The 18143-nt window shown below is 40.3% G+C and overlaps 1 protein-coding gene across 2 annotated transcripts in view; it reads right to left on the reverse strand.

The window, feature by feature from the left end:
• Window positions 1-18143, reverse strand: part of PTPRR (protein tyrosine phosphatase receptor type R) — a 274719-nt gene that overhangs the window by 2483 nt on the left and 254093 nt on the right. For both annotated transcript variants that reach the window (XM_042947172.1, XM_042947173.1), the window contains one exon: window positions 15377-15490. In XM_042947172.1, coding sequence (XP_042803106.1) covers window positions 15377-15490 — 114 coding nt within the window. The remainder of the gene's footprint in view (window positions 1-15376; window positions 15491-18143) is intronic.

Raw genomic sequence — 18143 nt, forward strand, 5'->3', positions numbered from 1 at the left:
AAACAAGATAGACTACCTCAGTGTAATGTGATTTCTGGTTAATGGTAATAACTGAAACTGAGCTTGTATCTATGTTTACTTGTCAACCTCTATAAATATAAGCTTACAAAACATTAAAATATTAAGCCTTCTCTCCTCTACGCAGTGATGTTATTAAGTGAGTGAGATTTCACCCTTCTAAATTAAACTAAGCAGGTTGACATGATGCCAAAATGATGTATTTGGCAAGAAACAAAGAGGTAAATTTCAGTGATAGCAACTTAATGGCAGAAGTATTTCATTGGTCTTTCCCCCAAAACTATACATTTTGTTGTATTGAAGGCAACTTTCTGGCCAATGTGTTCCTTGGTCACAAGTTGACAACAGAAATGGCAAACTGAAGATGTGGTTTTTCTTCTTCTTCTTAGCTGGATGGTAACATCTGGGCACACCTCAAACCACAGGACAGGACTTTTGGACAGGAGGTGTCCAAAAGATGTTGGCTTTGGCTGTGATGCTTAAGAGACACAGCCATAGTAAATAGCAGGGCAGCTCCAGGAAGCTGAGAGGTACCTCCCTTTACCTGGCTTCACACAGCTCAGAGAACCATTAGTTTTCCCCCTTAAACTGCTGATGGTTCAATGTGGGGCCTTATATGTGGCTCCATCTCTTAGGCTCTCCTCTATGAATTTCGTCTCACCATTTACCTCACTTTGAGGTAAGCTCTTCCCTTTCTTGTCTGTTCTGGTGAGCAGTGGTATTTACGTGTCCAACTGGTGAATGAACAAAGACATGGTCCAAGTTTTCATACCCATGTTACCCCCAAGTGGGTCAGCAGCATATCTTCTTGCTCAGAGTATATTTTCTATGACATTCTGTTAACTAAGTCAAGATTGTTTCTGCCAGCAAATATGGGGGAGATGGGGAAACAAACTGATTAGGTGTAGGCTAGCAAAATCTTGTGGGTATGCAGGTTTAAGGAAGGTATATGAGAAATTATTACTTCCCACCTAATTTGGAAAGCATTTTCAGCAGAGTGATTCAATTTATGCCAATTGCCGGCACAATGTAGGCTTTCCAGAAGGGAGCAGTCTACATGGCATATGGTCAGCTAGTTTCTGCTGGAATGCTCATGGGGAGGTGAGAGGTCTTAAGAAGCAGCCTTTCCCAAAGTTGCAGGAAAGCTTCTGAAGAGAGAAAATGAATCTGCTCCTATCTAACTTTCACCCCATTGGTTGAACTGAAATAACCCCAAAAAAAGTCTAAAGACTCCCTCTTGTAGTCACACAATAGCTTTCTAAATGCTGGAAAACAACCATCAAAGTCCCGTAATCTTTTCTTCTCTAGACTAAACATCCTGTGGTCCCTCAATATTTCTATAAAGTTCGGTTTCCCGGTCACCCACCAATCTAGTCTCCTTCGTCTATAGGCCATTTTATCAAAGATGACCTTCTTACAGTGTTGTGTCTACTCCTGACAGGATCTAGTCACTGGGAATATTTTCTCCTTTGAGCTGCATGTCATAGGCCAATGAGCTTGCATTTGCAGGTACATCAGATGATAAGATCTCATGGTACACATCTGGTGCCTGGTGCCCAACAACACTTTTAAGATATCGAGTGAAGGTTTGGGCTTATGAAGTCTGCAGGATTTTTTTTTTTGTTTGTTTGTTTTCATTTTGAGTGTGAAAGTTACAGTTTGCTCTCATCCTGTACTTAAGCTATTGACTTTTTGAAACTAAGTGCAGGATTTTCTAATCAGTCCTATTAATTTCAACTTGTTGGTTTCAGCACAAAGTTTTTATTTACTGTCATCATGATTTCTATCATTCAATATATTAACCTTTCATTTCTTACTCCCAGCTTTATGTCTTCCAGATATTTAAGAAGCATGCTTTATTTCTTTTTAACTGTCATTCATAATGGAGGAGGAAAAGACCGGGCCAAGGTGGAGTCTTTATTATAAGTCATTTGCTATCATGTGATATACTGTCTATCCCATTCCAAAATTGTTTCTAACTAAGTTGTAGGTCCTTTAAAGATAGGCATAATGTTATAGCCTTCTCATATTTGCAACAATGAAAAGCACTTCCTAGTCTTAAGTGAATGCCTGTCATGTAGATTACTCAGGCCATGCTATTTTCATGTCATAAGAAAGCAGATAAACTCTGGGCTAAAAGAAGGCAAAGGGCATTACAGGATGCATTCACTGGAGTCTGGCTCAAATTCAGGAACTCATCACAATTATCTCTGAAAATATTTGGTAAATATCTAATTGCATATATTGGAATATAGAATACTCTGTTGATCTTTGTAAGAATTTAAAATTTAGGATTACCGTGCAGATTTTACACAGTCGTTTTATAGATTAGCCACGGTAAAAATAATACCCAAGAAGCTAATGTAGTGCCTGCATGCAAAATGCAGTTATACGAGAAGTGAATAATGCCAGATTATACAGAACCCTCAGGAGAGCCCTGTAATAGTTCATCCTCTAGGAGAGCTCTGACTTGGTTGTTAGGTACCTTTCAGGTCAGACAGGGCTAGATGGACTTGCTGAAGTCTGGATCCATACAGTGATGTACAGTTTAAAGTATTTTTTTAAAATGTTTTTATTTATTTTTGAGAAAGAGAGTGTGAGTAGTGGAGGGCCATAGAGAGAGGGAAACAGAGGATCTGAACTGGGTTCTGCGCTGACAGCAGCAAGCCCAATGTGGGGTATGAACTCACGAACCCATGAGATCATGACTTGAGCCGAAGTTGGGCACTCAACTTAATGAGCCCCTGAGGTGTTCCCCACCCCCCACCCCCCAACCACTGATGTAAAGTTTAAAACACATGCTGGTCTTTGAAGGTAAGAAGCAGGGATGCTCTTTTCATTTCTTTAAAAATCATCCTCCAACTTCCTTTTAAAGAGCAGGCACTGGGGGCACCTGGATGGCTCAGTTGGTTGAGCTTCCAACTCCTGATTTCAGCTCAGGTCATGATCTCACAGTTTGTGGGATCCAGCCCCCTGATGGGCTCTGCATTGACCGCATGGAGCCTGCTTGGGATCCTCTCTCTCCTTCTCTCTCTGCCCTTCCTCTCCTCAAAATAAACAAATAAACATTTAGGGGTGGCTGGCTGGCTCAGTCAATAGAGCATCTGACTCTTGACTCTTGGTTGTGAATTCGAGCCCCACGCTGGGTGTAGAGATTACTTAAAATAAATAAATAAATAAAAGTCTTTAAAATAAAAGCATTAAAAAAGAGAAGAGCAGGCACTAAAATGATCTTTGGCCCCCAGGAGATCATAGTTTAAACTCAACCAAGGTGGATTTTAAAAGACTTCCGTGCTGATCAATATGATGCTTCAGTGGAGAAGGCGTATGGGGCCCAAAATAGATGGACCATTGTGAATCAGGCAGCATGCCCCACCATTACTTAATACATTGTATTAAAGCATCATCTCTCCTGGAGAATCCTCTTTAGGTACGAAGCTACTTCCCAGAGTTCCAGTTCCCAGATCAAAAACAAACAAGGTTCAATACCTACTGCCAGAGCAGGAATTAGTTTACCAAAAAAGAGTGGGGGAAAAAAAGCCCCAAGAAACTGGGGCAAAGGGACCAGTGAGTTATGAAAGTGACTGTGGCTCTGAAAGGTTTGGAATACCGAGGTGTCAGGTTCATCGCCCGTAGGGACTAAAGTGTGTTAAGACAGAAGAAGACACCATACACTGTTGTTGAGACAAATCCTTTCTCCAACACTTACTATCTGCTTTACCTTACTACATAATTTTTGCAGTACTCAGTTTTCTCATCTGCAAAATGATGAGGTAATAACATAATGGTGTCTACCTCATAGCATTGTTGTGAGAAAGCAACGGGACAATCCATTCAAGATGCTCTGCGCACAGCAGAGCACATACAGATACCAAGCTGCTAGCTATCGTCGTTGTTATTGTTACACTTTGCTGGTATCTGGTGGAACAGGACTGCCTGAAAGGCTCTGGAATGGGACCTCTGAAGGCCTTGGAAAACTCAGAATACACCTGGCAGGGAACACAGTATTGCCCTGGTTGGGCAAGCTGAGATGGAAAGGTCCAAATATGTTTCTAAATATTAACCAGCCTAGAAGTCTGCTACAGTAGAGGCAGGTGATGTCATATAAAGAAGTGGGCTTGGAGTCTGACAGATTCACGTTTGAATCCTTGCTTTTAAATCTCCTCACTGTATGATCCTTCCCAGCTGGGCTTTCTTCGCTTAAAAATGACACTAATGACAAACCTCAGCAGATTGTGAGGATTAAATTAGTCAGACCATATCAATCTCTAGACAGAGGCTCTTCGCAGAATTCTTAGCAGCCCACGGTTCTGCGGTGGTGCTTGAGGGGCCATGGCAGGGTGGAGGAGGGGCTTGGGTTTTAGGACTAGCTCCTAATCCTGGTTTTGACCAAGGCAGTTGTGTATTTTATTTTATTTTATTTTATCTTGTTTTATTTTATTTATTTTTAAATTGGCTTTCAATGTTGGTGCTCTGTGGAAGATTTTGTCTTCCCATTATTTTGTTTCCTATTGTTCACCAAAAAAGTTTGAAAACCACTGGCTTGGCAAACTGTATTTACCTAGTAAATTTTCAAGTTTTGCAAGGTTTAAACTGGGCAATACATAAAACGCTTAGCACAGTGATTGTTATTTAGTGAGTACTAAATAAATGCTACATATTATTTTTCTTATTCTTCTGGTAAGTGCTTAGCTGACGCGGTGCCTGGGGTGATCATGCGTCTGGTTTGCTTGGGATAGTCCTGGTTCACTCTTCTTGTCCTGTGTAATTGCTAATAGAGCCACCCTTCACTGACAGGAGTGCCTTGGTCTGGATGATCAATTATTTGTTCACCCTAATTCTGTCCCGTTCCATGCTGTGGAAGAAAGTCATTCCTTTTATCACAGAAGTGGTATTGGTTGCCTGCCTCTGACGTATACCGCCCTCTAGAAATGTCAAACGTCTCATATCACATCAGCCCCACCAAACACAAAAACCAGTGTCTTCTGTCTCCATGCAGGGAAGCACGTAGCTGTGTCAGCTGGGGGTAGACTCAGGTTGGAAGGAAAAGCAATGTCGTTTTTTCCCTTTGCTACTAAGAGGGTGTGTTGAAAAAAACCAACCCAGATGCCCAGGAGAGAGATTTGGTTTTTCACATGTTAAAATTGTGACCTTTTGTGACTATTAACTCACACATACAGACAGCAACAGCCTTTCCTGCTGCACCGCCCAGCGCGTATCCGGTCTAATCAGTAGACAGAAGAAATTCTGCAGCGGTGACTCACTTCTGGGCTAACAATGGACCTTACGCTCCTTGGCTTTTTATTATTTTTGAATCTGGAATTCTTTTGGTAAAGTTTGGTACAGTAAATTTAGAACAAAAGGTGTGGATGTTAATGTGCCTCATGGGTAAAGCTTCGACAGCTTGGGCGTGAGTCAAGCCAGGCTAATGTCTGCTGCTGTAACTCAGGTGTCTTGAACAAAGGTTTTCCCCTGTGTCCTTTATATCGTATCAGGAGGGAGAATTTAAACATAAATGTTCTGACTGATTCTGAGCAGATATTTTGACATAGACATTTTCTCTGGAGTAGCTGTGTTCCAAAGTATGTGTAGGGCATAAAAGCCAACACAGACCCAACGATAATTCAGTCATAATTCAATGGTTTAGCATATCTTAAATTCCATTTTTTCCCTGAAAATTAACCAATTTTCTTCTGAACACCCAGGTTAATACTCAATTAGCTCTAAGCTGAGAAGGAGGAAAAGGTTGTCCTGGCAACCACTTGGGAGATTCATTTGGCATAATGTGTTCTTTAAGAGGACCTCTTGTAACAGTCTTAGAAACTGTGATGTCAGGTAAATAAGTCCATACCAGTCCCCGGGGCTTTATCCTTAAGTTTCCTTAAAAGAAGTAAACCAAAATGTTCAATTGCTGATCTTCAAATGAGATCTTTGAAATCCACTAATTAATGGGAACTTTGGAATGAGTCGGGAATGCAGAGAGATATGGAGAAATGTAAGGGTAGGGTTGATAAAAAATTATATGAACAGGTGGAAATTTTAGCTTTGGAATTATTTTAAACAAGTTTTGGAAACAAATAATACTTTGGGGACACATATTAGCCTAGAAAACTGATGGCTTATATATTCCTCCTCTTGGATTGTTATAGTTTAAAAAAAAAAAAGAAAGAAAATCATCACACTAAAGTGATTAATCAAAACATTTAAACAATGATATGACGCACACTGGAAGCACTTTTCTATCCTGTCTGGGAAGCCACAAGCAAGGTTTTTGGATGTCATTCCAGTTTAAGGCCTCCAAGGTAAGGATGTACAAAGACAACAGCAGATTTCACCACTGACTCTCTAAAAGGAGGATTAGACAGATTGTTTCCTGTTTCTGGGGAAGGAAAAAAAAAAAAGAAAAAAAAAAGAAGAAAAAAGCCTTGAGACTGCATATTATTTTATGTGCTTCACTTCCCAAATTCTGTTTTCAAGTTCTTCCAGTGTCCAAAGGTGCCAAATGAGATTAGAGAAATATGATGAGGAAGAAGTTGTTCGAGGTCAACCTGCAAAGGAACACGTTCCTTTCATCCTTGCCTAGATGTCTTCAGATGGCCACGTATTGTTCCTGAGTCATTTTCTATGTGCATGGGAGGCATTTTCTGAGTTTTTAAAAAATTTTTATTATTTTTAAATTAATTATTTGTTTTTTAGAAAGAGAGAGGGGGGGCAGAGAGAGTATGCCCGTGCAAGCGAGTACAGGAAGGGCATAGGAAGAGAGAGAATATTCAGCAGGCTCAGCGCTGAGCCTGATGCAGGGCTCAATCCCACAACCCTGGTATCATGACCCGAGCCGAAATCAAGAGTCAGGTGCACAATTGACTGAGCTACCTGGGAGCCCCCTGAGTTTCCTGGGCCATTTTGTTACTAAGGATTGTTACTGTTTTTTAAAGGGACAGGTTTATTTCTCATACTTACTGTGTAAATGGCCTTTCACTATGTCATACTGCAAAACCTCGGCACACACAAGCCTAAATGAATTTCTTGCGGCAAGAGTTAAATATGGTAAAACCTGGTTGGTTTAGCTTTAACAGCAACTAAAGTTCTTTAGATGGTATAGACACAACAATTTAGTGATATTTAAGGTTAGAAGATTTAAGCAAGATATGGAATATCTAACTAATAAAACATGATTACATTGGGCTCAGTTTAGTGCCAATGCTATGGGCCCTTTTTTTTCACCATAAGTTTTGAAAATTGTTGACCTATGTACGTATGGTAATTTCTATTAACAGGAAAATATGACTAAACAAAATCCTTTTTCGTCATGCTGGCCAATAGAAAGTTCATTGTATTTATCATATTCAGATATCAATAATGATCTAAACTGAAACCATCAGAGATAAACAATTTTCCCTGGTTTATACAGCATCTAGTTCAGGGTCATTGTCAAAGGCAGGATTAGAATGTGAACTTCCTCTCAATTTGTGTTTAACCCAATTTAGTCTCCCACTCCAGAAAACAACAGTGTTTTGGGAACCAAACAAATCCAGAATTTAGCCTATCTAATTAGAGAAAAACTGGAAGTTCAGTTCAGAATGTTTTAAAAAAAAAAGACAGTCAAAATTTGTCATGTGACTTTGGATATATCATTCACTCTTTTTAGGTCTTGGATTCCCCCCGAAGACTCAGAGATTTGTACAATATTTGACTATGTTTCTTTTAAACCATCCCTTTCCTAGTAGGTGTTTGGCAAATGTTATGATTGTCTGTTAATGCCGTTCCATTGTTCTCTACAGAAACAAGGTTCAAAGACTCAAAGAATGCAATAGTTGAAAGGGAGTTTAGAGAGCTAGATGATCACTTCCCAATCACTGAATCCCAAGATGGAAAAGGCATTTATTGGAAGGGTCCTCAAACCTATCTGTGTATCTAGCAGTATCATTAGACCAAATAAACACACACACATATGCATCACTAATTTTTAAATGCATGTAGGTGTTGTTTTGAGTCACAGAATGAAAATTAATTTATTAGCATTAAGGATTTCAAAGTACAAGTATCAAGTTGAAGTCCATGGAATATTTTACTCTTATAAAAGGGGGTCTTCATATCAGAAGAGGTTGGGGGACCACTGATATTCCCATTTCTCTTTTTACATATGTAGACAGAGAGGCCTAGAGTGGACAAGGGGTCACACATGGAATTAAGGCACAGCCAGGATTAGTACCAAGCTTCCTGACCTCTGGTCCAGTGACCTCCAGCCCCTCATACTCTAGTGGCTGCCTGGTGCCTCATCTCCTTAGCCAGTGCTTGGTCCAAATTGTCCAATACCGACTTCATCTTTTAATTAAAAATGAAAGCTATGGGAATGAAGGAATGATCCATTAATACACTTCTAAATAAAACACTGGTGGGTGCCTTGCACTGAATTTGAACTCCTACTTGGAAAAAAAAAGAAATCCTAATTTAGTTCAAAATATGCTCAAAAGTATTATTAAAAAGAGAATCACAGACTCGTGAATCTGCAGTGAGAACTGTTGCATCTATTAATAGAAGTTGCCCTAAAGCCAATGAAAATAATGTCTTGCCAGGGAATGAGGAATCTACCAAATGGCTTTGTCATCGTTGTTACAATGGAAACATCCATTCAGCAGAACACTCATCTCTAAACCAGACCATTTGAATTTCTTGCTAAAATGCAGGTTTGTGATCTCAGAGCACATTGCCTGCTTTTGGCACGTTGAATAACAATGATCAGGCATTGTAATTTATCAACATCATCATTGTCATCATCACCAACATCATCATCATTTGGAGTCAGGTTTTTGATCATGCTCAGTGCTGAAACTCTTATCATCCATGGAAAAAGCCCATTTGAAGTATCTAAATCACTGCCTTTCTTCTTGGCTGTTGGCCGTGCCCTGGACTTCCCATAAGTGGTGGGGGGTAAACTATTAAAAAAAGATGCACAGTGCACAGTCTTGGATCACCAGTGGGTAGAGGTCATTGTTAAAGGGAGTATGAAAGCAAAGGGAAAGTCCTGTGGAGCTTGCACGCTGCAGTGCATAAAATATCAGCCCCTTGATATATTGGCTCTGTCTTTTGTAGCCCTTATTATTCTCAGCTGGGTGCTCTTTTTTAATGGTCACCACCCACGGCTCAAATCCCTATGCCATTCTCTGTCTTCTCTTCACCACCAAACTTCTTGAAAGAACAGTTCATATTTATTATTTACAACTTCTTTCGGTACCATTTAGATAGGCTTTGAGGAAAGTTTTGTATGGTCAAATTAAATATGAAAGAGAGCTTAAAGGAAGTTAAATGGGTTTCTGTGCTGGGGGACTTTCCAGATTCTTCAATGTTTTAATACTTACTGTGAATATCCATGTGGGGAGGGCTTCTAAGAAATAGAGAGTACATAGCTCACATTTAATTGAGAGCCTATTTTATTTTATTTATTTATTTTTGCCTGCATACACTCTAAGAGGATCTGGCACTTGGCAGGCTCTCATAGTTTAATTAGGAATTAAACTGTGCCCTGAGAAACACAGTCTGGAAAATTCTGTTAAGGAATCCATCTTTCTATGCCTAGGTACCTGATGCATGTACAGTAGAAGGTGTTAAGTAAATGTTTGTTGAATGAATGATACATGATTCAGGAGCACTAAACAGAGAGCACCCAAGGTCTCTAAGCAGAGAGACCTTGGGTGCTTAGAGACCTTGGGTGTCCATTCCAGTGGACACAGGATTTAGGCCTGTCTACATTCATTCTAAAAATATCCCACCACAGGGTCAATTTTATGGGCTCGTGACCTGCTGGGTCACACGAGCCCCTTCCCCGTGTTGAGAAGAACCTTGCACTTGGGTTAATGCTCTGCTGTCACCATCTTGAAATATTTAATTTTTTTTTTTTTTTAAAAGAAGCCTCACACTTTCATACTGCACTTGGCCCTGGTAGCTGCTCTTGCCCAAGGAATCCCTTGTAAGCTCTTTTGCTTCCCCTCCATGCCCCTCACTTTCCCAGGACCCACGGCTCTCTACTAGTCTTCTCCACTGCAGGGAGTACCCAGCTTCTGGGGCCTTCTCTTCAATTCCCTTTCATCAAAACTAAGTTCTGAATGTATTCCTAATGCATGGAGTTATGTTCTCTCTAGCTACCTTACTCTAGCTGGAGAGGACAGATCACATTGTTTAGACTGAAGGGTCTAGCTGACAGGTCATGATCTCATGGTTCATTGGATTAAGTCCCACATCGAGCTCTGCACTGACAGTGCGGAGCCTACTTGGGAATCCCTCTCTCACCCACTCTCTCTGCCCTTCCCCTGTTTGCACTCTCTCTCCCACTCAAAATAAATAAATAAATATTTTTTTTTAAAAAAAGGTTAATAACTGAGAAAGCATAAGGTGTCACTCTCACCTTCTCCTCCACATTCAATGAACTTTAAAAAAGAATGATTCTTTTAACCAAAGATTGGTTCTCTAATAGTGATATTTCAGACATTCACCATACACAGATATTTTAGGTATCCTCCATAGACAGACATTTTGGGATGAGGCAACTTTCCTATGTTCCTTAAATTATATTCTTAAGGCAACAGCTGACAATATCACTCTCTTCATGAAACAGCTCTCATTCATACTAGACCTTGTTTTAAAAATTATGGTACCACTGCATTTTTTAATTGGCAAAGCATTATCAAACGGGTATGCTTCTTGTCAAGCAGTTTTGCAATAAACATATTCCAAAAGACTGTTTACTTTCATCTACACTGGTCATGCCTTTTGAGTTAGAAATCAGAAGTCCTGGATTCCAAAGAGGTCTATTTCTCCAGTCTTTTAGCTACATGATCTTGGGCAAGTTACTTGATGTCTTGAATTCTTTGTTTCTTTATTGAACAAAACAGGGCCAAGGAATACTTCTTTTCCTACTTTTGGGTTCATTTTGGGAGTTAAATGAGACATGTAAGACATGTGTTTTGAAGGCCACGGTGGAGAGGCCACGATTAAAAACTTCCAAGTGTCAATAGTGCATTCTGGAATGTCTGAAGACAGTTTCAGGACTGAAGGCAAAGGTGGCCACAGAAACTAGGGTTGGGGATAAGGTTTGAAGAACTGATGAATGACAAGCCACAGGAGTAGAAAGGTGGGTGTTTGGATCTTCTGGGGCCAGTTTTTCTTTTACTGGCATACGAGTTAATGATAGGGTCAATGGCAGCAATCACCTTCAAACTGGAATTTTATTTTACTTATTAAAAAAATAAGTTTATTTATTTATTGAGAGAGAGAGAGAGAGAGAGTGGGAGAGAGAGAGAGACAGAGAGAGGGAGCGAGCAGAGGAGGGGCAGAGAAAGAGGAAGAGAGCGAATCCCAAGCTGGACAGAGGTGTAGAGTCAGGCACGGGGCTCGAACTCACAAACCGTGAGATCATGACCTGAGCCAAAATCTAGAGTCAGATGCTTAACCGACTGAGTCACCCCGGCACCCTACAAACTGGAATTTTAAAGATGAAGTGTGGCAGGAAAAAACAACTGAAAACTGGAGCAAGTGGCAAGAAGCCTGGGGGAAAAGAAGTTGGATGGGGTGAAGGAAAGGAGGCAGTTTTTTTGTCTTGCTTTTCATAATAACTAGGGGATTGCATAGCAGAAGGAAGAGAAGAAAAAGAAAATCTGTTTCGATCCTGTGAAGGAAGGCAGGCAAAGTTTCGAGGAAGGTTTTAAAGAAAGGGTCCATTTCATAAACCACAGAAGCAGCTGCTCAGAAAGAATGTGTATAGAAGAGATGTTGATTAATGAATCTGTTAGAATGATTTCCAGATACATACTGGCAGGAATTCAAATGCAGGGGGCAGGGAGCCTTCGGATCAGCAGAGAAGCTTTGATATGTTTTGGAGATCCTATCAACAATAAAAAGACAAGCCTTGTGGGGAGACCTTGGTGGTGATGGAAAGCCAAGGCTAAAATTTCTGACCGTTTGCTTTAGGAAGGAAGGGACCGATAGAGGAGGCATTGTGATATGGTTTAAAAAATTTACTTGTGATTCCATTCAAAGCTAGAGGACTATTGGGTAGATTTGACAGGGCAATGTGACTGGGAAATGGAAATCAAGGTGGAGGTCAGGCTACAAAAGCAGGTTGAGGAGGTGGGAGATGGGAAGGTGAAGAGCCAAGATTTAAGAATAACAAAAGCCTCCAAAATGAGCAAACTAAACCCAAGGTGTTGTTCTAAAAAGGGTTCAGAGAGAGTGTTGGAGATCAACTCTGTTCAGAGTCAGCCTGGATCCATGTGGGGATCTGGCGTTTATGGAATTTTGGCACTAGCTGGCAAGACAGCAGGGTACAGGGGTTTGAACTGGAGTCCTTGAGGGATTTGGGGTCCCCAGCAGTAGGAGGTTTGTTTACGGAAGCACAAAGCAGGAGAGATCAAGGTCACCATGGGAACAGCTCAAGGCTGATTTGGTGCTATTCCCTACCCTCTGACGCAGGCCCCACTTCTGGGTGAAGGTAGGTTCCAGAGTCTGGAGTGAAAAATTGGACCCTATTCCAGCTGGACAGGCAGTACTAGATGGAAGGAGACTAAGATAGCAATTGTAAGAGAAGCAGGAGACATCAGTGGAGCTGATTTTATGTAAAGAAAGAAAATATTTTTGGAAGCAGTTATATGTGGGGTATGGAAAGGGAGGAAGTGGGAGGGGTAGAGAGAGCGTTAGAAACATAGGCTAAATGTTCTACCAAGTGCGTCATGGATGTAATCTCATCTTTATACTACCGCAGCCCTGTGAGGCATATATTGTTACTTTCAGTTTATAGATGCACCTTCAGGTTTCTCGCTATATATATTGATAACAACAGTGGCTAAACGTGATTGCATGTTTATTATGTGCCAGGAACTTATAATCTTTTCTTTTAAATAATTTTATTAAAATTTTTTTAATGTTTATGTATTTTTGAGAGAGAGAGACAGAGAGAGAGAGAGAGAGAGACAGAGAGAAAGGGTGAGCAGGGGAGGGGGAGAAAGAGAGGGAGACACAGGCTCCGAAGCAGGTTCCAGGCTCTGAGCTGTCAGCACAGAGCCCAATGTGGGGCTTGAACTCATGAGACATGAGATCATGACCTGAGCTGAAGTTGGATGCTTAACCGACTGAGCCACCCAGGCTCCCCAGGAACCTACAATCTTACTCTTACTCCTTGCAACAACAAGAGCATGTGGCTACAAGTATAACTTCCATTTTCCAGATGAGAGACCCCAGACAAGGGAAGGTCTCACAGCTTGCCTAAGGCCACACAACCAGAAAATGGGAGCAGTCATAATGCAAACCCAGGCAATCAGTTTCCAGAGTCCAGAATTTTAACCACTGTAATGAACAGCCTCTATTAAGCCAGGCAAAATTGAAAGAAAAAGAGAGGGAAGATACACCTACAAGGACTTGAAGCTATTATTCAAGAAGAGATAAGAACAATAATAGGGATGGGGAAGGAAAACCTCATCTGGACAGAGGGATCTGAATGCTTAATTTTTAGAGATAGGCTGTATTGATAATTTTAATAATAATGAAGATAATAATAACAGTTTACATTTATTGAAGGTTTACTATGAGACAGATCCTACTTTAAATAATACATATATCTGAATTTTTAGAACAATCTTTTGTGTCTTTTATTGAAATCCAAGGACCTGGGACATAGTAGGTGCTCAATAAATATTTGTTGAATGAATCTTGGGAGGTAACTGCACTTTTAGGAGGACACAGGGCTCAAGTCCAAGAGACCTTTCTCCCATGGCCCTCTTGTTTTCTTACTTCATAACATTTATCTCTGTCTGAAATTATCCCATTCATTTCTTTCCTTTTTTAAATTATCTGTCTGTCTGTCTCTCTTTGCATTAGAATGTAAACTCTAGGAAAGCAAAGCTTCACTCATCTTGTTGAGTCCTCTACGTGTAGCATCTGGAATGATGCCTTGGGCATAGGAGGTAATTAATAAATATTTGCCGCATGAATGAAAGAAGAGAACGCAGTATTTCAGCCTTGCAGAACAACTCATTTCCACAATAGTACACTGACTTGCAGAGCAGAGAGGCTGGCTATCCATCTGCTGGTACAGCATCTTTTTCTGTGCCTGTTCTCAAAGAGCATCTGTGTACTTTCTCCATCACTGGCTCAACTCTTCATCTACCCAGGTAGGCTTAGTTGTGGAGCAAGGAAGAAGAGACCTTTCTTGTTTGTTTTGTTTTCAACACAGATAAACACAGATCATCACAAAGGTGATCAAATCATCTCCATATAAAAACAACTCACCCACCTCACACCCATTAAGATGGCTACCATCAAAAAACAAAAAAAACAAAAAAAAACAAACCCAACCAACCAACCAACGAAACAAACAAAAAACAAAATAGAAAGTCACAAGCATTGGCAAAGGTGTATAGAAGTTGGAACAACTGTACTTTTGGTAGGAATATAAATGGTGTAACCACTGTGGAAAACAGTATGGCAGTTTCTCAAAAGATTAAAAATAGAATTACTGTATGATCCAACAATCTCATTTCTGGGTATATATCTAAAAGAATCTCTACAAAGACTTGTACACCCATGTTCATAGCAGCATTATTCACAATAGCCAAAAGGTGGGAGCCACCAAGTATCCGTTGATGGATGAATGGATAAACCATATACAGTGTATACATAAAATGGAATGTTATTCAGCCTGAAAAAGTAAGAAAATTCTATCACATGCCACAACATCGATAAATCTTGAGGATATTACACTAAGTAAAATACCAAGGGCCGGGGGCAGGAGGGAACAGGAAGCTGCTGTTTAATGAGTACAGAGTTTTTGCCAGATGGAAAGAGTTCTGTAAACTGGAGGCACAATAATGTGAATATACTCAACACCATTAAACTGTACTGTTAAAAATGGTTAAGATGATACATTTTGTTATCTACATTTTTTCACATTAAAAAAAGTAGACTAAGAAAAAAGATGATTTTTGGTAGTATGACACGCCTCATTTTAAACAATCAAGATCCTAAGGTGAACGACCCAATTAAGCCAAATGGAAATGCAGAGTAAATAGAAGGGAACAAGGGTGTAAGACAGAGAGGGAACAGCTACACCATAAATACCTGTGTTAGAGATGAGGAAGGATTAAGCATAAGCTTTTAGTTTTGTGTTCTTGATGGTCGGTGTTGCAAATAACACTTTCCTTGATGGCTTTTTAATGTAAGATATTACGTAAGCGTCTTACACAGGTCTCTACAGAGATTTAAGACTTTGGAGCTTGTGATGCTTACTAAGTCAGACTGATGGGATCAGGTTGTGGCTGATAACGCTATGTGTGAAGTGACATCTCCGTTGCACGGTCCAGCGGACACTTACCTGTCTACACGAAGCTGGCAGACAATGCTTAGGGCGTCGACAACTCCTTCTTCTTTCAACTGTCGACAGCCAATGGATGTAGCAATAAAACACCCCGTTCTACCTATCCCTGCGCTGAAAAGACAAAGAGTAAAAAGGTAGATGCAAAGGAGAAACGATTAAATATATTCTATTATTTATTTATTTAAATTTAATTCCAATATAATATTAGTCTCAGGGGTACAATATAATGATTCAACACTTCCATACATCACCCAGTGGTCATCACAACAAGTGCCCTCCTTGAGCCCCATCACCTATTTCACCCATCCCCCCACTCTCCTCCCCAAGATAAAAGACATTCTTTTAAAAGGGTGTTTAAATCTGAAATGGGCAGCCAGGGTTAGTAAAAACAGCGACAGCAGCTCTCAGACTGAGATTACTAACCTGGCCTGGTGCAGTGATCATTGAGTTATATATGCAGTAGGGAGTGTGGGGTGGAAGGAGAATAGTGAAAAAGGCATTGTAATTATTCTACAAAAAATAATTAGGACCTAAATTTAAGTAAGGTATAGGCACTAGAAAGGAGGAGAAAGACTTAGACACATCACAGACGTGAATCTAGGGGATCGAAAGAAAGGAAGCGCCAATGAGACAAAGGCAGAATTCTAGAAGAAGGGATGATGTGGGGGTGGTGAGGAGTTCGGTCTTGGATAGACTGATGTTGAAGATTCTAGTGAAGAACTGAAGATTCAATTCAGTTTGGGAGAAGCCTGTGGCCAGAGGCACATATTTCTGAGTCATTTATGTCCAGGTGATAGTTGAATAAAACACCATCCATCCAGGAGGTCTTGCCCCATTCATCTGCCTTAGATGGTAAATTATCAACCTAATAAGCCCTTTAACTCTCTTTCCATATTCCTCCTCTCTCTCCCTCTCCGCCCTCCTCAGCAATTTCTACCACTAATAGTCTTTATGCAAATTTCTCTCAAATTTACATCTAAATTCCCTAAGTTTCTCCTAAACTCTAGATTAGCATTCCATTTTTTAGCTGGAACTCTTGATGTTACTATTTTGCACTGGCTTTAATTCAATGTATCTAAATTCAATGTATCTAAAACAGAATTAATTATCTTTTCCCTCAATGGCATTACCAGTTAGCCACAAGTTTTCCAGCCTAGAAATCTTGGAGCCATCTCCAACATCTCTCCTCTCTCACCTCCCACATCCAATCTGTTACCAATTCTTATATTTTCCACCTCTACTGAAGCTTTTGGGATCCATGCTTTCCTTTCTATAAACTGTGCTCACGTTTTCGACACCTCCTTACTTCATGGTTAGCAATGATCTCATTATGGTTGCCAAGTCTTGAGTCTCTTCCTGGACTAATTCACGATACACACAGCTGCTAGGTTCATCTTTCTAAAATGGGAATCTGAGCATATTACTCTCTACTCAAAGACTGTAGATGCCTTCCAGTAGTTACAGATAACGTCTGAGCTCCCTACCATGGAATTTGTGAACTTGCACAATATGAAAGTGGCTAACTTTCAAGCTTTAGGTCTTTTTACTCTTCTCTTTGTACCTTTTGTGCCATTTTTTTTTCATTTACATGAATCCTTGCAAAAAAAATGGCTTTTATTTTTCATTTTTTCTCTCTGTGTTAATGATATTCCTTTGGTCAGTCAGAAATGCCCTCTTTACCACCCTTTAAAACCACACACGTTGGTTATTTTTTAAGATCTTGTTCAACATTACCCCAACTCTTAGAAGCTTTCTTCAGTCCTCATGTTCTGAATTAATAGTTCCCTTCCTGGCACTCAAATAGCATTTATTTCTCATATTTGGTGCTTGTTTCCTGTTGAATGTGAGTGCAGAGGAATTCAGAGGTGAAGGAGGTCCCTTTTAGTTAAAGAGTCTATAAAGAGTTTGTTTCACTAAAGAGATAGGATTTGAACTGGACCCTACGAATGGAGGGCATTTTGGTTATTGTGAATCAGAATATTCCATGTATGAGAATGGAAAGAATTGCTGCAGAACAGGATATATGATGTACAATAGTAAGTAGACTAACTTGGCCTGAAAAGAAAGTTATTTTGGAGGAATAGTGGGAAACAAGACTGGGCAGACACACTGGAGCCTGATGAAGGACCGTGGGGCAAGCCAAGGGTAAAGTCCAGGTTAACATACTCCCCCACTCCAGGTGGAATGCATGTGATATTCCTGGGACACTCCTAGCTACCCAAGAACAAAAGGAAAGGGGTTTAAGTGCTTGCCATGGTGATGTAGGAAACTAAGGCAAATGAAAAATTAAATTCCTTTACTGTCTATAGCCCATTGACAAGTCCTTGAAACCAGCAGAGTGACCTCCCTCTAGGAGTTCAGCTGCCACAGATGATGCCACTTTGCTAGAGGCAAAAGGGAATCTTAGCTTAACCTTTTCCCATCTCCCAGGATCCTGTAAGTCTCCTTCAATGCATAAAAATTCCTTTAGAAACTTCTTTTTTCTCAGCTCCCCCAAGGTATATGCTGGCAATCATACTCTAAGCTTATGGCCCCCAATATACATCTGAAGAGTCTCATGACTGAGATTTTACTAAATGGTAATAAATGGAGTCTCCCTAGCAACAGCTAGCACCTCAAGATCCTGGAAACCTTGCTTCCAAAATACCTTAGAGACTTACTCTATTCCTGACCCCCTCCCAAACCAAGAGTATGTAATGAGTTACCGGTCATGACCTCACGCAGCTCTTCTGCCCACGGGTCCTGTCCCCATGCTTTAATAAAA

Source organism: Panthera leo, chromosome B4, assembly GCF_018350215.1.
Source record: "Panthera leo isolate Ple1 chromosome B4, P.leo_Ple1_pat1.1, whole genome shotgun sequence".
Taxonomy (NCBI): domain Eukaryota; kingdom Metazoa; phylum Chordata; class Mammalia; order Carnivora; family Felidae; genus Panthera; species Panthera leo.